This window comes from Lampetra fluviatilis, chromosome 5 (genome assembly GCF_964198595.1).
Source record: "Lampetra fluviatilis chromosome 5, kcLamFluv1.1, whole genome shotgun sequence".
Lineage (NCBI taxonomy): Eukaryota > Metazoa > Chordata > Hyperoartia > Petromyzontiformes > Petromyzontidae > Lampetra > Lampetra fluviatilis.
In genome coordinates, this window is record NC_136279.1 from 22,051,422 (window position 1) to 22,075,449 (window position 24,028).

Here is a 24,028-nt window from a genome sequence, read left to right on the forward strand (position 1 = left end):
ACACTCGAATGCCTGTGCTCACCCTATGACTCCGGTCGTAAATGACGAGAAACTTATCAGACATAAGAAGCAAGTGCAGGCTAGGAACAAACGAGCATAATAACAAGAATATAATAATAAACACGCACAAAACGAGGTGTCAAATGGCAAAACGTGGAATTGCAACTGTACGATCGGTCTTCACACAATGCCTTCCATGGCAATCACCACACTGCGCGCATAATGCAAGTGGTCTTGTTTTTGACATCCAGACCTCGAAAGAGTGAAATCCGTGGCTGTTTTATTTTCGACCACTCAGCGGCAGGACAATGAGACAACTGGACAGAGCATAGCCATCATTACAAACAGCAGAATTAGCAACACAACTTCACTTGCGTATGAACAAAAATAATCATGTTTTACTGCGCCGTCACAAAACGTCTTAAAGTGCAGTGATTTAGCCTAGGGGACCCCTGAGCAGAAGCTTGTCACTGTGTGGCACAAGGTGAACACAGCACCTGCCATCAAGTCAAGTGGGCATGAGCCTGCCTGGAGAACGGGAATACACGTTTCACCCGCTTGATGCGGAGTTTCTCCAATTTTCTCGGGTGTCCGTTTTGCCTGGTCTGGCCATCGTACCTTTCTTGTTCTCAAAGAAGAGGGTTTGCTGCGCCGGGTTGGACCACTGGATGGGCGAGCCGTCCGTGTGGTCCACGTGGCAGCTCAGCTGCAGCTCTTCTCCCTCGACGAGTGTGCCATTGCGGTTGGCCCACGCACGTACGTGGCCTGCCGGGGCGAGAGGGAAGGGGGGGGGGACACATACAGCGGCTCTCATTGGTGACTCGCGCTCTCTCTCTTGCTCTCTCTAAGGCTCTCTTTCCGAGCGGCGCGCCCTCCCTGCCAGGCGCTCGGCAACGAATGCGGCGAGCGGCACCGATGGGAATCTCTTGCGGTTTGAAAAAATAATTACATGTTTGCACACGTACAGGGGAACTCAGACGCGTCAACTGAAATGTATCTCAAGTCGGCTTTAAATAAATAATGTCGAGGAAATAGTGCGAATTTTTTTTTATTTAACTAAATTTCCCCTAGCTTTTTGCTCTTTTGAAAACAATTAAAATCTGTGATAGACCTTTGTCAATCCATTGCTGGATGTAGGCGTCCCACAACACATCTCGGACACGAGGGGGGAAGGGGTTGTTTGACCATACTTCACCACGCTGATTAGTGATGGAAGCCCTGGACCGGGCTCAGATAACACTCACCACTGATCTTACCCAAGGGCAGAAAACTCACGTCGCAGGCTTTCACAGTTCAAATGTTCACTAACCACTGACATCTCTTCACCCCTTACACATTTTCGAGTCATGTTTCATTTATAAACCTTATTAAATACATTTAAGTATCACCGTCATAAAGAGTGTATGCATTTTTTATATATTTTTCAATTATTGCCGAACATGAAACATTTTATTACTGTGCGAAATTACAGCGGGAGTGGAGAGGTGGCATCACAGTGATCTGGGTACTGGGTTCTGATCCCAGCCACTGGAGTTTGATTCCTGCTCACAACTAACATGAGTAGTGAGTGATAGCTGAACCAGTTCTACCCCCCCACCTCACCAACTTGAAGTGACTACATTGGTGAAGTAAAATAAAAGAAACTTTTTATTTTACAAGGTAAGGCCCACTGAACTATATAGATCCTTTTCAGAAGCGACCATAACATCACAAATTATAACTCAACGAAAGCGGCTTATCATCGCGTGGAAACGTATGCAAATACTATAAACGCACGTTGATTCTAAATGTGGAGGGAAAAACCGGAGGGCCTGGAGAAAAATACACGAGACTACGGGGAGAGTGAACGTGCAGACTCAAAATATACAGGCGTCAGGGTCAGGATCGGACCCAAGACCTGCTGCATACCAGGCGAGGGAGATAACATCTCACCACCACGGTGAACCAACACAGCATCGAGAGGGCTTCATCCAACAGTTGATTTAGAATAAAAAGTTCTCGAAAAAATGACACTAAATTTCGAAAAGTACAGAGAAAAATGCAGTTACCAAATATGAAGCGGAAAGTTTGTGTCACAGCAAGAAAGATGCGTGACAATGGCCATCGCGAGACCAGGAGGTGATTCGCAGCGGATCTCCAATCACACTTTGTAATTTTCTCTGCAGCTTCCTCTCCCTGCTATCTCCTTCCGTGGCAGTGGGAACTCGACGCGTGCACAAAACGAGCGCCCGATTTGATTGCATGCACAGCGGTAGAAGGAACGTGTCCATGATTACAACGAGTCAACTGCCATTTTTTTCGTTCGTGTGTGTGATTTGGATGGCTGTAACAAGTCCGCTTCTGGAAAGAAAGCAACTTTTGTGTTGCGCATAACTACTTATTTGAAACGCATCCCCGTTCAAAATGTCTAAAACGTAGGTATTCCACTGCGATAGATTGCGCTGTTGGTGCCATGTCGTGAGATGTAGACATCTCCAATTGGAACTCTCACAAAGTAGTGCACCACCCCCCACCATGTAGGGAATGGCCTGTGGAAGATTATAATGCGGAACTATTTCTGAGATCACTTTGCGTGCTGTCTTATCCACATTCAGGGCTCTGCACATGCTGATATAAGGTGCCACGGTGGCGAGATGTTAATTGCCTCACCTGGTATGCATGAGGTCGTGGGTTTGATCCAGACCCTAACGCCTGTATATTTGGAGTTTTCATGTCTCTGTCACTGTGGTCGCGTGGATATTTCTCCGGGTCCCCTGGGTTTTCCCTCCACATTCAGAATCAACATCGCGCATGTAGAGTATTTGGCTGCTGAAGATCGCTTTTAAAAATGAGCTGTATAGCTCAGTGGGCCTTACCTGGTAAAATGAAAAGTTTCTTTGGGTTTCGTTTAAACAGTTTGATTGAAAACCTAAACGTGCATTACGCAGTGCCTGGCAAACAGGTTGAGACCATAATACACTGTCCGTTTGAGAATGCAGAATTCTCGTGGGTGGCTGCCCAAATTCCCACCCAGGATGTTAGCGGTGCCGGTTCAGTGCTGCAATCGTCGGGCTATCCAGGCACCTCTTGCTTTTTGAATCGCATTGAATTGCATTTTCAATTCGGAAAACTTTAATATAATCCTGCTCCACTTTTTCGCAGCTCGCTTTCGCAAAAGTAGATTTAAAAGAAACAAAATCACAAGTCACACGTTCTTTATGCAACTTTTAAAATTCACATTTTTATGCTGATATATCGCTCACGTTGTTTTGTATCTGTTCATTCCCGCCGGTGTGCCTGATTCCGATTGCAAGGCTGTGCCCGGCCCCTCTCAAAGCCGCATGCCAAAAAGACACATCGCGCCTCGACCGGAGTTTTCGGAGTTAATTTAAACGAGGAGCACAACTCGGCTTAATCTAATCACGAGCGCAGCCACCGGTCAACTAACGTGGGCACGAACGGCCCTCGACTGACACAAGATAGCCAGTTGACCCCGACTGATTATTATTTTTAAATGTTTTTATGCCCTTCATTTAATCAGGAGGGAGCCCCATTGTGGATTCATCACTGCCCGGCAATGAGAGACCACGGACACATGGGGACGGCGGGTCGCAGCGCCGTCACCTTTCGCTCGCGCACGGTGACGTTCAACTCCCGGCAGCGTTTCGGCCACGGCATCGCTACAAAAAAGCTCCACCCGTGACAATGACGATGAAACCGCAGCATTGTCTTGGAATGCCCCATTGCACGGTAGTGAATATTGAGCTTCAGCTTTACAGCGATTGGTCAGCCCCGACTGCTGAATGAATGCCACCCCCCGACTCCTCTGGCGTTGTGTCGGCGGTCAAGGGGCGGGGGGAATTGTTTGGCCGGGTTGGTAAAGTGGGGTGGACAGGGAAGCAGGTGAGACGTCACTAGGCACTGATGTCACTAGACACTGACGTCACTAGACACTGATGTCACTAGCTACTGACGTCACTAGACACTGATGTCACTAGACACTGATGTCACTAGACAATGATGTCACTAGACACTGATGTCACTAGACACTGATGTCACTAGACATTGATGTCACTAGACACTGATGTCACTAGACACTGATGTCACTAGACATTGATGTCACTAGGCACTGATGTCACTAGACACTGATGTCACTAGGCACTGATGTCACTAGACACTGATGTCACTAGACACTGATGTCACTAGACACTGACGTCACTAGACACTGATGTCACTAGACATTGATGTCACTAGACACTGATGTCACTAGATACTGATGTCACTAGACATTCATGTCACTAGGCACTGATGTCACTAGACACTGATGTCATTAGACACTGACGTCACTAGACACTGACGTCACTAGACACTGATGTCACTAGACACTGATGTCACTAGACACTGACGTCACTAGACAATGATGTCACTAGACATTGATGTCACTAGACACTGATGTCACTAGACATTGATGTCACTAGACACTGACGTCACTAGCCACTGACGTCACTAGACACTGATGTCACTAGACATTGATGTCACTAGACACTGATGTCACTAGACACTGATGTCACTAGACATTGATGTCACTAGACATTGATGTCACTAGACACTGACGTCACTAGACACTGATGTCACTAGGCACTGATGTCACTAGACACTGATGTCACTAGACATTGATGTCACTAGACACTGATGTCACTAGACACTGACGTCACTAGACATTGATGTCACTAGGCACTGATGTCACTAGACACTGATGTCACTAGGCATTGATATTACGAGGCACTGACGTCACTCAGGCCACCAAATTAATTGTACAGTGCACTGATCACTTTGGCACCATTCCATTTTATTTTATATTAATTATATTTTTGTTACAATGATTCAGATATCACTCGCCACCTATGTCGGCTTTGGCCAGGGAAATGAATTCAGGTGGCTGGGGTTCCAGAGCAGAATTCGCTAACCACGGTGAAACTGCCTCTACCCCTCGGCAAACAACACACTTTGGTAATTTCGTACAACACTTGACCCACGGCTGTGGGAATTGAACCAGCTGACCCTCGCGCAAACTGGCCCAGTGGCGAATGTGCTGACCGCTGAGGCTATCAAACCGCTTGCATTGAAAGACAAAAATGCTTTGACTTCCCTTTTTTTTCCTCCATGCGGACGGAATTGCTAGCTCATAAAAAGTGAGTTTTCTTCCAAGTAACAGCGCCTTCAATGACTTTCACATGGGGATCCGATCTTTGTTCCCATGCCGTGCAGAAAGCCACGCGAGCACAGCCCGCGAGGTGCTTCACTGGGGAAATTAAGCTCGCGGTTTTATCTGATATCAGAAATTAAATGTTAAATCGTGTCTCAGGAGAGCAGGCCATTGAGGGCCTTATGTCAAGGCCACATTAAGAGCCCAGAGGATTTCTTAAAATGACGTTCTGTAGCAACAGCGCTGAACAGAGCATGCAGAGTGAAGATATGCTGACACCAAACGCTCTACTCGACCACTGTACTCTACGGCCTTTAATAGCTCGTACTGATACCAACTGATACCACAGGCTGTAGTCGGACACCTGGAAGAGGAGGGTAAACTTTGAGGATGTCTTTCGAACAAATATATTGCGAACAAAATGTGCCCAGTCTCATCAGATGTCAGAAGTAAAGCAGAACTGATCCTGGTTAGCACCAGGGTGACCTTGCCCCATGCACGGTGAGGTTGCCGCCGGCATTGGTCAGATCTTTTGACGCTCAGGCGGGCCTTCCAGAGTAAATCGTCACAATTGTTAAGATTGCATTCGGCTGTTGTAGGGTAACAATCGCGCCTCCGATCAGCACGGTTGGCTACGTACGCTGCGAAATACGTTCAACATGCGTACAACAATGACATTAAGGCAGCCAGATATATTTTTTCAGAGCGGCATTTTTCCATGCGAGCTCTGCGGTGTTTCGCTCAACGCAGCGCGAGACTGTGGATGAGAGCGCGGGGGCACACTCAAGAATCTTCTCCTGTCCCGATAACAACTCAAGTTTTGTTTTTATCCTCGGAGCACTTACCTAAAATAAACATGGGCACGCACGCACACGCACACGCATGCACACGCGCAACATCAGCAGCCTGCACGCGCTGCGAGCAGGTTCAGTGTGCGAGTGGAAATCAAAACGACGACGATTAACGGTGCAGCGCTGCACGGTGTTTAAGTGCGGCAACACTCCACTTACCCTTGTTGTTGTTTTTCTGGCTTTCCACTGTCCCCACCCGCCGACAAGGGATCGCAGCAGAAGAGAGGAGAGGGAAGACACACACACAAGGCAATTCATAATTAAACCGCGCACACCGCCAGATATTTTATACATTATTCATTTAAATGTAAAAAAATGTATGTTCACATTCTTTTTTCTTCACGCAGTTCCAATTGACGGTGCTTTAAAGAGATTGAAAATGCCTTTTTTTCCCTGTCTTCGCTCCTTGATGCGGCTTTGACGTGGGATTAGAAAGAAGTTACCTGAAAGAAGGGTGTCGGAGAGAGTCCGTTTCATGTTCAGGGTCTTAGGCGATGAATAGCAAGACATTCCGCTCTGATTTTGATATCTCATCACTTTCTATAGCTACCCTCGATTTATACTTCTTTATTATTAGATGGGTTTTATATATATGTGAGACAGACCTCTTTGAAATATACTTTCATAGTATTACGGCATGCTTTTAGATGTGAGGACACCACAGTGGCGAGATGTTAATAACCTGGCCTGGTATGCAGGAGGGCGTGGATTCAATCACGGCCCTTACAACCCGTATATTTCGAGTTTCCTTGTTCTCCCCGTAGTTGCATGGATTTTTCTCCGGGTCGTCCCGTTTCCCTTCCTCATTAAGAATCAACATGCGCTTAGAGTATTTGGCTGCTATAAATTACCACATCATGATACACCACCTCGTTCAGCTATCAATTGTGGGCAGTTCGCTTCGGAAAAAGATCCATATAACTCAGTAGGCCTTAACTGGTACAATAAAAAAAATGTTTAGTCATATAATTGCATATGCTGCAAGTGCAGACGAATATTACGGGCATCGTGGCCATGACTCAGAAACAAATGAGTGGGCGTGAAAAGAGAACTGCGTGACCGCACGCTGAGACAGAAAGTGCCATTGTACCGACAACCTCGTCCCCAGACGCCTGGAGGATTTGAGATAAGGCCGTGAACACAAGTTCTCTGCGAACACCCGGTCAAAATGCGATGGGCAGGTAACGTACGTGGACAGACAGGGACACGGTTTTGGCGAAGCGGCGAGACTGGCAGGGGACAGAGAGAGTTGCAGGGAGGAGCCCGGGCACTGCCAAGACGATGCCAGACGTGGCAAGAGCCTGTGAAGCAACTTTGTTATCCTTATGCCTTGCAAGACATCTGCAAAACTTTTTTTTTCTTCGTAATTTATTGTAACAAAAAAATCTACACGCACTCGCATTCACAAACAAGAATGTTTCAGACAAGCCACGCTGGTGCTAAAACACCGCCGTCTCTTTACGTTGTTGTTGTTGGCTAGAATACTGGCCAAAACAATACTCGACAGTGGGGGGGGGGGGTTTCCACGTGAAAGAACAGAAACTGCGGCTGGGTTTGTGCTGCAACAACGCCGCCCTCTCACGCGCACCCCTCGGTGAGAGAGAGAGAGCACCTTTTCCCAAATGCAGGCGGAAATGCGTTACAAAATGATCACACTGGGCAGAGATGAGGTGAACTGAGAGGCCGGGGCTGACGTCGGAAGAGAGGGAGAGAGCCAGATCCCAGTGGAGAAGGATAAAAGTTGCAGTAATTCAAGGCACCCGCCCCTCCCTCCCTCTACTTACGAGAGAGGTGACGGGGGTGGTGGTTAAGCCTTCGTACAAACAACGAAGCTCAAGCACCCAACACCGCACACTCTTATCGGTTGCTCGCTCAAGAGTTAACATTCATTCGGATGGATGGTCGTAAATCAGGGTTCACAGGTCAGGCTGCGAGTATCCACCCGCTCCTTCTCTGTACTTTTTCCCAAATTCACCCGTGTCGCCGGGAATGGCTGGCGGTGGATCATAACTCACCAAGACCAAGATGAATACGTGTAACAATTAACGTGGCCTATATTTCCATGCCGCCACACGCCAAGAGAAAGGAAACGGCGAATACCGTCACATCGGCCCAAAATGTTTTTTTCACCGACCAGAATGCATTATTAATTAGTAGCATCAATTTAACTTATCGGGGAGTGTGGGTCAAGGAACGGCACAGCGGTGGCTTCCCAAATCTCTGTCCCGGATTTAGCTGTTCCGGCGGCTCTAGCGCAAGAGAGAGGTACGGAATTGCGAGCCGCGTGGGAGCGCTTGGACCACTCGAGGCCACTCGCTACCTCGCGTTGTCGAGGCCGGAATTAGAGCCCTTTAATTGGACTGCGCCATGTAAGCGGCGACATCCTGCGGCTCGGTTTGGGCGTCCTCAACGCGCTCTGTCTGCCGGCACGCGTGCGCGAAGGAGAACGCACGCGTACGCTCCGGCATGCATACGTGCGTGAAATCCTCAAGCGGGGCGGGAGGGGCGGCGGGGGTAAACGATGCTGATGAAATTGCCATTTTTACACGCACAATACCCTCCGACAACCCTGACGCGCACACGCACCCACCCACACGCGCACAATTGCGGGCTAGAGCGACCTCCACGCTGCTTTCATTTGCAGCGCACCTCCTCCACCCTTCTCCGCATCCGCCCATCCCTGCCGTCTGCCAACGTGTCTGAGACGGCGGAGGAGCGCCGTTGCCTAATGGAACAAACGTGCAGCTCATCACGGCCCTTAATAAGCGACGCGCGATGATGGATCGGCTCTGCCTCGACGAGGCATCCTCCGCGGCGCGAGCACACGTCCCGTTCGTTTCCATTTCACCGGGGCGGCGCTTTAAGGGCAAAACGAGGCGGGATGTGGCCACGTGTATTCCCATTTATTTTCGAAAGTAGAAATAAACAAGGCCACTTTTGTAAACAGAAAGAGAATACGTAAACGTTTGGATAGGGGCCGGAATGTAAAAAAAAATGATATTCGCCCGTGTAGAATATGCCATTGTGCCGCATGTCCGACTTGATCAATCGCAGATTTTGGGAGGAAAGACGGAGGCGAAATTCACCAACTGGCCTCCGACGTGATATCAGCAGAGTGCCAAAATATAAAAAAAAAAAAATAGAATTGTAGTTGATTAGGGCACTCACCAGTTAGCAACAGAAATGGTCCCGGCATCGTTTGATGTGTAGCACTGGAGCACCAATGGCAAGGAAGGGAACTCACGTTTGGATAAAGTTTGCGATGATGAAAACTAAACAAATGGCACTTCATGGATAACAAATGCCGCTGCAACGAGAGTCCCACGCGGAAAACTTTTCTCAATTGAATCGGTTTAAGCAGCGCCACACGAAGCACAACTACGCTCAACAATTTAAACATTCATGTCATTTATAGTTTCATTCAAACAATGTCGTCCGCTGCCCGTGGAGTCGAGTTTAGCACCCATCCTCAGCGCGTGTGTCTATCGCAGGAGTTGTCGTGGGTACCTTCATCATCGCGAGGCCACTGCTCACAGCGCAGCCTCGCCCACTGAACCTACTTACGATGCTCACCCCGTGAACCTCCATGTTTTCCTTCACAAGGCCGGATGGTCGAAACGTCAATACATTCCTTTCCTCATAATAAAAGGAGGGGGGAGGTTTGGCTTAGAGCGCGTAAATATAAATGTGTCGTTAACCAACGACCACCCGACACAGTCAATAAGTGAGGTTCGTCACGTGAACAAAACGTGTCCATGAGTTACTACTTCAGCACACAGGTGTGTTGGAGAGTAAACCCACAACATTCACAATTTGAGTTCACGACGTTTCGCTGCTGATTACAACAACCAGATTCATCCGGCGATTATGCGATCTAACCCCCCCAAAAAACACTTTATCCTGACTAATATTGGTCGAGAAAGCCTACGCGTTTAACTCGCCTCCTTTTCCTCTTGGTGACGGCATATATGTCAACCTCTTCTAAGACGTTTCGGCCATCGTGGATGAAGAACCAAAGCGACACGAGAGGCCTTATCTCGAGCTCGCTGCAGCGGGCGGCCCTTCCATCAGCAATTGCACGGCCGCACCTATAAGGGTTACCTGCGTAACGATTACCTGCGTAACGATTACCTGCGTAACGGTTACCTGCGTAACCTTTACATGCCATTGTACAGATGCAGCAACTGCATGCGAGCTTCATGCGCAACCGCACTTAGCCAACCGTGCTAATCGGAGCTTTGCGGGGGGAGGGGGAAAGGACAACAAACTAAACACGCACAGACACAAAAAACGACTATGCGTATACATAATACTAAGATGCTCTGATATATAATACTATATACGCATTTTAAAAAAATATCAACACAGGTGTCAAATCACACTGCCTTAAAGAGGGGAACAACAATGCATGGACGAAGTAAATATGTTAGGGGTAATGTCCCCTCTCCGTAGCACGTGCAACCGCTGCCGATGCAGCCACCACCAAGTCATCTGCTCTCCCGCACATATATTTTGCGGACTGCTGCGGACCCGGACTTTGATGAAGACCACCGCCACAGACAGTGACGGGTGATGCCGCGTGCGAAGCGAGAGTGGGGGGGGGAAATGAGCGATTTGTGAAAGAGGAGGCGAGGAGTCTCGCGTGATGGTGGGTTTGGGAGGTGGAGGAGGGGGGGTATTGTGATTCATGGCGTTGTCTAAACAAGGTGCCCCGCGCAGGGGACCGTTCCCCTGGGCCCTCTCGCCGCTTGACTGCGTCGCTCCTGCCCCTCGTGTTCTCTCGCCCGAATGTGAAAGCGCTGTCAGGACAGCGCTCCGGCCCCCCCCCCATCCATCCGCCTTCTTATTGACTCGGCGAATGCGCGGGCTGCGGTCTCACGGATGGATCCAGACTGCAAATGCAAACGAGTCCCTGGTGGAGCGGGCTCAAAGGATGAAGTGTGCGCCCGGCGGTGCTGATGATGACGATACTCAGAGCGTGCAGCGAGCCGGACGCTGTCTTCCTTCTCTTTCGGCCCTTGCCGTGGACTGCAACAGCCTCGGAATGTCATGGGGAATGGAGCTCCATCCCTTTCACCCCCCCCCCACCGGCCTCTACGGATTCTAAATTGTTATAGTCACGTAAATAAATATTAGCACTGTGTAATATTTACATCGGGGTGTGAGAGCTAGAACAGCGGAACGCATACAAAATATATTTAGTATATTTTATTTTATATTTTTATTTTTATTTTCATTCACTTAATTTGTAATCACTTTCTTTTACGGTACTTTCCGAAAGAACCAAAGAAGCGGAATGCATGGTAGGCAAACGCAGGCTGCGTCGTTCAATATTCTGTTTAGCGGCTATCATTTAACAATCGGCCTCACTGTCTATTTTTCGTTCCACCCTTAAAACTCGCTTATTGTCCCTTGCTTACACAAAAGTCATCTTCCCTCCTAACTTCCCCCATCACTGACGCTATCCCTTTCCCCAACTTTCCTACCCATTCATCACGCTCACTCATCATCACCAACCACTCACTGTCACTTTCATCATCGTTTTACTTCACTGATCATCATATTCATCACGCACTACCATCCCCATCTCATTTCACTATTCTGCTGTACAAATTGTTATTTCTTTGTTCAGCGCCTGAATCAAGGCACTATGAAATTGTAATTAAGATAAGAACCTTATTTAACATCGACTGTGACGTGCCCCACCCCCCCGCGTGTTTGTACGTCCCTCCACCGCAGTGGCAAGATGTTAACTACCTCGCCTGGTCTACAGGAGGCTGTGGGTTCGATGCCGACCCTGACGCCTGTTACATATTTGGAATTTTGTATGTTCTCTCCGTGGTCACACGATTTTTTCTCCGGGTCGCTCGGTTTTTCCTCCACATTTAGAATCAACATCACGCGTTTAGAGTATTTGGCTGCTATACATCTCCACGTTATGATAATCCAATTATTTGAGCCGTCGTTTGTAGCCAGGTCGCTTCTGAAAAAAAGCTGTATAGTTCAGTGTGCCTTCACCTGGTCAAATAAAACAAGTTTTAGTAGTTTAAGGCAGGTCACGCTACAAGGTGTACTGCCACTCCCGTTCCCCCCTCTCGCTCGCCGCTCTCTCTCGTAGTCGCCACCCCGCTTAGCCCTCTCGGGCTTGTTGAGCGTTGCCCACAGAATGCAGGGGCACGGCCATGGAGCCACGGACGCCCGCATCTCCCGTATTTAGAGTATAACCTGGTACAATAAAATAAATAATATTTGTTTAATAGTAATCGCTTGGAGACAACTGCCGAGCTCACGGACAGCAGCATCCCCAACCATCACCGCACCAAGGCACGGCATCCGTCGTGGGCTTTCTTTCCATTAAACAATGCTCCGGCTTTTTGTCAATGGATCACATTGTCGTGCGAGCTCACACACGTCCCTCGCTGGGATGACGGCCGCTGGTGGAAGCTCACCACGGATCGGCAGCCGAGGAGGGGACACGGCAAGAGAGGGGCAGCTACCACAGAGACGGAGGAGGAGGGAAAGCTAGCCGGGAGCGTCACCGTTGCGGGTCTTGTAAATGGCGAAATCTTGGGAAAGCCTCTTCCCGTCAGTGGACAGGTTCACGGCTGCCACTGATGATGGGAATGTGTCATCGGGATTTTCACGGAGAGTCGTGCATTCCCTCTCCCCTCAACCCCCCTTTTCCTGGCAGCAGTTCACGCACGCATTGCTTCAGGGTCTGACCCAGCAGTGGCATCGTTCAGGGCCCATTGCTCGACGACTTTTCGAGGGTCTATCTTGGCACAATTCGCAGCCCGAGCTTCGCGAGTCGTGGAGTTCGCTGCTAAATCGCTCACTGTGCCAATCTGGCAAAAAAAATTCACTCGTCGCCTGGGAGCAGCTGAGTGAAAATGCAAAACCAATTTGTCCGCGATACGATTTTGTCACGGCTATTGATGGGCTCGGTCGAGGCCAGCAACTCCTCTCCACACTCGAGAAGCCCCCCCCCCGCCCCCCCACAGGGTTTAATCTCACAGCGGCTGAGGAGATGCACGCGCTACGGGGCGAGGCAGACAGACGCCACGACACCGCCGAATCTACCCGGAACAATTTCCATTTTTTTTCTTCTATTCTACTTCTTCTTGACCTCGCACATCGCACGCTCATCGCGTGAGCCTCCTGACACCGGCCAAACCGCCGTGACTGCGGTGGCCCAGTAGAGGAGTTCAACCCCTTCGTGGAACTTCAAAGCCTGCTCCCCTACCTCGAATGGTTTCAGCGCTGGCTCACCTAATTAATACGGAACGACGTATCTCACCAGAGCCGGCCCCACCGTTTCTTATCTCGTGCATATAAATGACTCCCATATGGGGATCCGAAATCACTGGAGAGCATCTGCTCTTTAAGAATTCATGCGCAATTGTTCAGAGTGTTCCTGTATCATTCCTTGTTTCTTTTGTTCAGATCAGTAGGAGGTTATGCGAATGTAATGATTCATAAGAACCGCCTTCTGCAGAGACGAGAATTGTGAGAGGGAAGACGGAAGCCGCTCGAAGAAAGCAAAGAGCGAAGCTGAATCTGAGACTTATTTATTTCACGGCCAGGACAGGAAATCTGATTATTTTATCTTCGGTTTTAAATTGGACCATCACACAATTATTTACACTCAGTGTGGTGCAATAACAGCGGCCTCTGTTTTCCAGCAACGTTATTATCATAGCGCGTGCACCAGGCTAGGTGCACTTTGAGTGGCAAAGGTCACAGGGCAGACCCAGGCGTTACCGAGTTAATTGCCTGGGGTTGACTGGCAGATGCCCCACCTATACTGGCCATGGTGCCAACTTTGTGGTTTTGAGCTACACCACTCTCTGTTCATTGTTGTGCCATCGTCCCAGGCTGCCCTCCAGCTGCCCAGTAGCATCCTTCACGTGTCTCCTCCACACGATTACGATCTTGACACCGCTTGTATCGGTCATCAGTAAGTCCACTCAGCTCCAGGTTCTCCTGTACCGCGTCAGTCCATCTCTTCTGTAGTCCCATATCACACACACTTAGCCCTCTTCTATCCAGGCCACGAGGAAGCTGCTTGGTCATGCGGTGGATGGGCATGTCGTGGCTGCACACATGGCTACATGACCCAGCCAATCTGCCAGAGGAGCCCACTGATGGTACCCTGTCCAGATCTCTGGAGAATCTGTGAGCTCCTCACACAGTTCTACGTGGAAAAATCCTGAATGGTGCATTGGCAGAAAGTATAAATCTGTCAAGCAAGTGATAGTTTTCCTTCAGTGATATATGTATGTATGTTGAACTTCTTTTGCACCGTACGTAGTTGACCGTGCTAATGTGAGGTGCGGGGGAAGGACAGCAAACTAAACACAACAATCGGTTCTAAAGACTTTTTTTAAAATCTAGATTTAACAGTGCATAGCTCCAGTGGCTTCCTAATATCACGAGGAAGAACGTTCCAGATGGCCGCAGAAGTGCATCTGAAAGCGTGCGATGCAGGGACCGTTTTTGCTCGATGGCCAGTCAGAAGCCGCTGCTGCTGCGAGGATGACCCACACGGTTAGATACCTAGGTGACGTGCAGGTTGGTGTGAAGGTATTGCATAGATTATATTATGCAAATTCCACAATACGACTAGAATAAAATTTACATCACTATGATCCATATCTTAGGATCTCGGAATCTAACCAGGATAGAGCCTGATTGGCACTTAGGAACGGTGATCACCATGCACAGCAGAATATCATATCAGCTTCTGGAGCGCTACAAGGTGGTCACCAGACGGAAGTGTAGCAATTTACATTATTGTGCTGTACTTCTCCGCTCCTGCATCCATCCTCCTCGCCTTCCCAACCGACATTGAGAAAGCGTGGTGAAGAATGGTGAAGAATGGCCAAACAGAATGGCCAAACAACCGCCGAGGCATGGACAAGCCCCCATCCAACAGTGTACGTCAAAGCATGAACGTGTATATAGTTCATCCCAGCCAAGGCAATGTCAACAGATCATTCCTGACAAGCTTACACATTCTAAGCGCAAGCCAATAAATCTAGGACTTAACTACGCGACTTCGCTCGAAGCTTGAAACTTTCTCGCCGAACTGCATGACTTTAATGAGAAGCCAAACAGGTTTTCCAATATCGAAGCTGCCACCGCTTTGATGTTGATGTGGTTGGCAACAGATGGCAGAAGGGTCTGGTTAGAATATACCTGAGCAGATCAAAAAAACCCCACACACTTTTCTTTTAAGCAATAATTATTAAAAAAAAGTTTTTATTTTTTGGTTCTTTCGATAAAGTCACGTAGATAGAAAAATATTAATAAAAATAAAGTAAAAAAATTTAATAAAAGAATAAAAATGAAGTGAATAAAAAAGTGAAAAAAAAGCATTTTTTATTCACTTTCTTTTTATTATTATTTTCCTATCTACGTGACTTTACCGAAAGTACCAAATAAAATGATTTCCTGCAGTCACGAAAGTTTTAAGTCAAAATATATTAAATTTTCATTTACAGGTTTTTTTTTCAGACAGTGAAGCTAACAATCATATTGTTTTCTCTAAATAAGATGGGAAGGGGTTGTTATTTGTATGTTGGATGGACACACAAAAGAGCATTCTCGATCAATATTAATCCTAGACTCTGCCGCAACATTTAAAGAGGGAGTCAATTTTAACTGTGGCGCGAATTTTTGCATCAGCTTCAAACATTTTTTTTTGCGGACGGCCCGTCAATGGTGTTTGACGTGCGCATGACGGCGTGCGATGAAGATCGTTGCTTTGCAGCTGAGTTTATCTCCGGCAAGCGGCAAAACAGCTCAAAGTGGACCATATTGATTCCCCCCCGCTCCCCCTTCCCCACCCACATTGGTCACAAAAGGCACAATTGCAGCAATTCCAACCTCTGGAGCCTGAAACTCATAAAACAATCATTTCAGAAGTTTTAACATCAAAACCTCGACCCCGGGAGACCTCCCTTTGCGTTTGTTCCATTGAACCCTTTCTCTTCGCTCAAATCTTCCTTCGAGCCTTTGAGATTGTTCCTTAAGAGGGAAATAAATTGTGCAAAAGGAAAAAAAAAGCAGAAATGGAATCAATATGTTTTAACAAAATTGTTTTTTGAATAGCCATTGAATTTGCAATCGCCATGTGTTGTTTGCCAACCGTGGTAAAAAAAAAGATAATTGTTTAAATTCGGTCAATATGTTTCACTGTCTTTTACGTGGTTGCTTTTTGCAATGTTTAAAAAAAAAACTTCAAAATTCTAAAGGCTGAGCAAAGGTTCTATTCATCTTCCTTTACTGGCATTACGCACGACAAATGCAGCGACCACCACGAGGGCATTCAGACTTGCAGCGACATTTTTTTACCAATTTCACGCAGTACCCAATGCAAAAAAAGAAAAACATAACTTTTTTATTAATATAATTTTCCAAGAACAACATTACGTGGAAGTACCGCTGAAAAATGTCTGAAATGCTTCGCTTGTTCCGATGTTAATTTCCAGCATAATAATACAAAATATGCAATTCCTTCAAAGAATGGGCCCCCTTTCTCCGCAGAACAACTGCAGCTCTTGCTACGAATTCATCGTCTTCTGCTCGCACCTAATGCACCACAGGATTCCCAATTGCTCGCAATAAATACAGACCCGGGGCCCGCGTGTTATGCAATTAACGTTAGACCCTTGCAAGTGCAATCACTCTCGCGGCTTTCACTGAAGTGAAGGATGACTGCCCTTCTGTATTCAAATTACGCTGAATTGTAAATACAAAAATTCCATGGGTTAGCCTTAGTTGGCCACGGGAAGAAATCTCCAGAGTGCATTTTGCCGCGGGCCTAATTTACACAAATCCTTAATCATAAGAGAATTGTCTATAATGGAGTGGTTCCTGTGTTGGCAAAATGCCGATAGATATTAGGCGGTTGATGTGGTTAGCATGCAATGGGTGTCGATGGCATCGTTACCCTACGCAGTCAGCGCAAACGATGTGCGTTAAGCATACGACGAATACAAAAAGCTGAAGAGACGATGCAGGTGTGGGGGGGCTGCAGTGTTTAATGAATTATCTCTTCGTGAGTGGCACGGTGCCAGTGAACCGCCCACGTGAACACAAGCCTCAGAAATAACTCCTCTGCAAACAAAGCTCAGTCGAGGTGTGAGGAATTCAAAGGCTCGGATTAAGAAAACCAATAAACAATGGTGTGTTTAGTTTAGTGATATGATATAGCTCCAACACACACCGGGGTTCCTTCTCATATAGACTTGTTTGTATTTTGCTTTATTCATTTTATTTTGTATTTAGCCCTTGCCAAAGGGATTAAAGTGCCTACATTGAACAAATATCTCCGGCAATTAGCGGCATTTCTTTAGGTTTAAGGCAATAATTTGATTAATAAAACACTCGCGTTTGCAAATATATCTATTATCCTCTCGCGACAGAGCGTATTTAATTTAAATCACACATCTCGAGTGGTTAAACTAGTTATATTAGCGTTAATAGCGCAAAGTGAGTCTCTGAAGTAGTTTAACACATAAGGCCTAAAGGTATGCTTTAAACAAGAGTGTCTCGCCAATACTAATGAAACTTCAGTAATTAACCTGCAGTGCACATTAAATACTTCAACCCTCACGGGCATTCACGAGCAATACGTGACTTCCACGTTTCCTCTCTCTCGTAAGCAGCTCTAACGCCAATCCCAAATGTTCATTATGTTTAAACATTATCTGCGTTGGATTTATTAACGAATGTCCGCGAACCTGTAAGAATTATACTTTTAACGCGAGAGGTCTCCACTTTTTTTTTGCTTTGCGCCTAACCCTTCTCTGAAGTAGCCTTCAAAAGAGATGCCCGGTTTTAGTTTGTCGTTCAAAAGAAAGAGAGAGAGAGAGAGAGAAAAAAACAATCACAGCTTTGAAGGTTTTATTTAAATACCTTTCAAACCTAGAACAAAATTGCCCACCTCTAAGAAGAGCGTGAAATAATGATTGCAGTACATCACACGCGCCCCATCATCATCATCATCTCCGTGGCCTATATTGATACTGAACGTGGGCCGTGCTCTGGAAGCAAAGGTGGTGCCGGAATGTGAAAATCAGGGCAGAGACTTCCATTCGCGCCTTCACCGCCCGTCGCCTGAAAGTCTTTAAGTTTGCAGCGCCGCTCTCCGCAAATAGACTCCCATCTCGCCACGGTGGCTAGGAGATGTTAATACTGTACCTCTTGCCTGGTATGCAGGAGGTCGTGGGTTCTGAACCCGACCCTGAAGCCTGTTGTATATTTGGAGTTTGCATGTCTCTCTTCCCGTGGTTGTGTGCATTTTTCTCCGGGTCCTCCGGTTTTTCCATCCACATTAAGAAACGAGAATTTAGAAAATTTGGCTGCTATAAATTTACAAATTAAAACCAATTTCATCGAGATATTATTTGTGGCCTGGTCGCTTATGAAAAAGAGCTATATAGCTCAGTGGGCCTTACCTGGCAAAAATAAAAAGAGAGTTTAGTTTATATTCTTTGGGTGTTTCGGTAAAGTCACGTAGATGGTTCAAAGAAAATAACAATTTTTTTTGTTATTTTCTTTGAACCATCTACGTGACTTTACCGAAAGACCCAAAGAATATGAATTCATGCAGTCACGAAAGCTTGAAGTCAAGATTTAGTTTAGTTTATAGTCTAGATGTTAACGCACTTCTGTTCCATTCGACGCGTCAAGGTGGCTCGGCAGTGGAGTGATTGGCTTGCAATCAGAAGGGCTCGAATTCAGGTCCTGTTTGGCGGTTGACTCTGCACATTCTCTGCCAGAGAAGTGACACGCGCTGGAGCAATGTTAATGATGACATCGTGTTGACTGCGAGAGATGATTCAACTTGGAGAGGCTTTCATCCAGCATTGGATATATCTTGGCTGATGATCAATGAGTGAATAATTATGGTGGTCATAGCTGGCCATTTAAATTGACCCACCCCCCCACCGCCTACTGCACAATCCACACTATCCAGTTTGGTGAAGTATGGCTAAACAACATCTATGATTGATGTGACGTGGGGACGCCTTTATCCAGCAAGTGATTAACAAAAGGATACTTATTTGTTAATTTTGACGCTTGAGTACCGACGAAAGCCTCACTCACAACTCATTTTCAAGAGGGTCCCTGCCAAGCTTTGAGAGTAGGAGGCGATGAATGTTATGTGGATTCCAGTTGAGTAAATTAGCGAGGATTTTTTTCCCTTTTTTCAATTTGGACCATGATGCCAGCACACAGTGACCTAACTCTTGCAAATCACATTATGTAATCTTTTTTTTATATATACGTATATTTTTTTTTCAATGAAACAAGAGCCTGATGCAGAGCATAAGCGGTAATCAGAGAGGGGTACAGATCTCCCGTGGATGACAATCCCCGAGACCAGGTGCCCCCGGGGCAGGGGATAGGGAAGGTGGTTGGCCTCAATTTAGAAAAAAAAAACGATCGCGTTAAAAATACCATAATCGTGAACGTGGTAAAAAAAATTACCACGGTCATGAACGTGGTAAAATGATCACGGTCGTGAACGTGGTAAAAATACCATGATCGTGAACGTGGTATTTTTAGGGGAGCAGGAGATGAGGGGGTAGTGTTGGGGGGGTAGAGACATCAGGGATCGTTGACATCCACTGTGAAGCGCATGGCACGTGGTATTTTTTGTGGTTATTACACCCCACAATATTAATCAGGGCGGCCGCTGAATTCCAACTGCGAACCTCTGCGGCAAGCAGCAACAGCTAGGCCACGTCACTGCACCAGGGGTATTTATATTGTTATTATTGTAGTAGTAGTAGTATTATTATATAAGAAACTAGCGGAAGTACCCGGCTTTGCCCGGGTGAAAAATATATTTCTTAAAAACCTTACATATATATACACAGATACTAAGGTATTGTCAAAGCCCGGTGGGCTGTTTGTACATTTCTCCACCAACAAATATATAAGAGGCTTTCACAAGTCCAAAAAGTTGTAGAAAGTGTGGGGTAAATAGTTGATGTCAAAAGGTTCCCGAAAATTGCGGTCTGCCCCCCCCCTCAAAAAATATCTTTACCCCTCGTAGGTATATATACTAACAACACCTTACATACAACAGAGGAAGTGGTATCTATTGACTCTGTAGTAGTATCTACTGACTGTACCGTAGTATCTACTGAGCCAGTAGTAGCTACTGACTGTGTAGTAGTATTTAGTGACTGTAATGACTACTGACCATAGTAGTATTTACTGGGCCTACAGTAGTATCTACCGACTATATACTCGTAACGACTAACTGTATAGTATCTGCTGACTCTATAGTTGTATCCACTGACTATAGTAGTAACTACAAAATCTATAGCAGTATCTACTCACTCTATAATAGTATCTACTGACTCTAGTAGCTACTCACCGTGGTAGTATGTACTGACTGTATAGTAGTATATACTGACTGTAGCAGTATTGACTGACTGTAGCGGTATATACTGACTGTTTTAGTATTTACTAAAGCGGTATCTACCAACTCGATAGCAGTATCTACTATCGCTACAACAGTGTATACCGACTGAGGTCGTACCTGCTATCACTACAGCAGTGCATACTGCTGTGTTGGTACCTGTTATGATGACAGCAGTGCATATTGTGGTGGAACCTGCTATGATTACAGCAGTGCATACTGCTGTGGTGGTATCTGCAATGATGAGAGGAGTACATATTGTGGTGGTGGTACCTGGTATGATAACAGCAGTGCATATTGACTGTACTCATCATTCACCCTCACCATTCACCACTCACAACTCACCCTTACGACTCATCCTCACCACTCACCACTCCCACTCACTATTCACCATTCACCCTCACAACTCACCACTCACCAACCTCCCTCACCAATCTCCCTCACCACTCACCCTCACCACTCACCCTCACCACTCACCCTCACCACTCACCAATCACCACTCACCCTCACCACTCACTCTCACCACTAACCCTCACCACTAACCCTCACCACTCTCACTCACCACTCTCCCTCACCACTCACCACTCACTCTCACCATTCACCCTCACCATTCAGCCTCACCACTCACCCTCACCACTCACCCTCACCACTCACCGTCACAACCACCACTCACCCTCACCACTCAACTTCACCCTCACTACTCACCATTCATCCTCACCAATCACCACTGACCAATCACCACTCACCACTCTCCACTAACCCTCACCACTCAACTTCACCACTCACCCTCAAAACTAACCACTCTCTCACCACTCACCCTCACCACTCAGCACTCACCCTCACCACTCACCCTCACCACTCACCCTCACCACTCACCCCTCACCGCTCACCACTCACCCATCACCACTCACAACCGCCACTCACCCTCACCACTCATCCTCACCACTCACCCTCACAACAACCACTCACCCTCACCACTCACCCTGACCACTCACCACTCATCCTTACCAATCACACCCTCACCAATCACCACTCACCCGCACTGCTCACCCTCACCACTCATGCTCACCCTCACCACTCACCCCTCACTAATCACCACTCATAACCGCCACTCACCCTCACCACTCACCACTCACCCTCAACACTCACCCTCACCACTCACCGTCACCACTCACCCTCACTACTCACCACTCATCCTCACCAATCACACCCTCAACAATCACCACTCACCCTCACAACTCACCCTCACCACTCACTCTCACCACTCACCACTCACCCTCACAACAACCACTCACCCTCACCGCTCAGCACTCACCCTCACTACTCACCCTCACCACTCACCACTAATCCTCACCAATCACACCCTCACCAATCACCACTCACCCTCACCACTTGCCACTCACCCTCACCACTCACCACTCACCCTCACCATTCACCCTCACCACTCTCCCTCATCACTCTCCCTCACCACTCACCAGTCACGCTCACCACTCACCCTCACTACTCACCACTCACCCTCAACACTCACCCTCACCTCTCACCACTCACCCTCACCACTCACCCTCACCACTCACCCTGACTACTCACCACTCATCCTCACCAATCACACCCTCAACAATCACCACTCACCCTCACCACTCACGCTCAACACTCACCCTCACCACTCATGCTCACCACTAACCCTCACCACTCACCCTCACCACTCACTAATCACCTCTCACAACCGTCACTCAACCTCACCACTCACTCTTACCACTCACCCTCATCACTCACCCTCACCACTCACCCTCACAACAACCACTCACCCTCACAACAACCACTCACCCTCACTACTCATCCTCACCAATCGCACCCTCACCAATCACCACTCACCCTCACTGCTCACCCTCACCGCTCACCACTCAACCTCACCCTCACCACTCACGCTCACCCTCACCACTTACCTCTCACTAATCACCACTCACAACTGCCACTCACCCTCCCCACTCACCCTCACCACTCACCCTCACCAATCACCACTCACCCTCACCACTCACCCTCACCAACACCCTTACCACTCACCCTCACCATTCACCCTCACCGCTTTCCCTCACCACTCTCCCTCACCACTCACGCTCACCACTCACCCTCACTACTCACCACTCACCCTCAACACTCACCCTCACCGCTCACCACTCACCCTCAACACTCACCCTCACCGCTCACCACTCACCCTGACCACTCACCACTCATCCTCACCAATCACATCCTCACCAATCACCACTCACCCTCACTGCTCACCCTCACCGCTCACCCTCACCACTCACCCTCACCACTCACGCTCACCCTCACCACTCACCCCTCACTAATCACCACTCACAACCGCCACTCACCCTCACCACTAACCCTCACCACTCACCCTCACCACTCACTAATCACCTCTCACAACCGTCACTCACCCTCACCACTCACTCTTACCACTCACCCTCACCACGCACCCTCACAACAACCACTCACCCTCACAACAACCACTCACCCTCACTACTCACCCTCACCACTCATCCTCACCAATCACACCCTCACCAATCACCACTCACCCTCACTGCTCACCACTCAACCTCACCACTCACGCTCACCCTCACCACTCACCCCTCACTAATCACAACTAACAACCGCCACTCACCCTCCCCACTCACCCTCACCACTCACCCTCACCAATCACCACTCACCCTCACCACTCACTACTCACCCTCACCACTCTCCCTCACCACTCTCCCTCACCACTCTCCCTCACCACTCTCCCTCACCACTCTCCCTCACCAGTCACGCTCACCACTCACCACTCACGCTCACCACTCACCCTCACTACTCATCCTAACCACTCACCACTCACCCTCAACACTCACCCTCACCGCTCACCACTCACCCTCACCACTCACCCTGACCACACATCCTCACCAATCACACCCTCACCAATCACCACTCACCCTCACTGCTCACCCTCACTGCTCACCCTCACCACTCACCCTAACCACTCACGCTCACCCTCACTACTCACCCCTCACTAATCACCACTCACAACCGCCACTCACCCTCACCACTCACCACTCACCCTCACCACTCACCCTCACTACTCACCACTCATCCTCACCAATCACACCCTCAACAATCACCACTCACCCTCACCACTCACGCTCAACACTCACCCTCACCACTCATGCGCACCACTAACCCTCACCACTCACCCCTCACTAACAACCGCCACTCACCCTCCCCACTCACCCTCCCCCTCACCACTCTCCCCCTCACCACTCTCCCCCTCACCACTCTCCCCCTCACCACTCTCCCCCTCACCACTCTCCCCCTCACCACATGTTAAGGGCGATCCTAAAGGAATCTACAACCTTCGATGATTCCTTTGCGCGATTCAAAGAATCGATTCCTGGCGCATAGCAGGTTTCCATTTTTAATTACAGAGTTTTATTTTCATTGTTATGTTATGTTTTAAAGTTTTCAGGAGTTTTTAATTATATTTTAGCCCCGGTCAACGCCGGATATTTCCCATTCGTA

At 47.9% G+C, this 24,028-nt stretch overlaps 1 protein-coding gene across 2 annotated transcripts in view; it reads right to left on the reverse strand.

The window, feature by feature from the left end:
• LOC144932760 (cell adhesion molecule 2-like) overlaps positions 1 to 24,028 on the reverse strand; it is a 130,700-nt gene that overhangs the window by 69,258 nt on the left and 37,414 nt on the right. For both annotated transcript variants that reach the window (XM_078857186.1, XM_078857187.1), the window contains exons 2-3: positions 6,196 to 6,222; positions 619 to 765 (exon numbers count right to left, since the gene is read on the reverse strand). In XM_078857186.1, the coding sequence (XP_078713312.1) occupies positions 619 to 765; positions 6,196 to 6,222 (174 nt within the window). The remainder of the gene's footprint in view (positions 1 to 618; positions 766 to 6,195; positions 6,223 to 24,028) is intronic.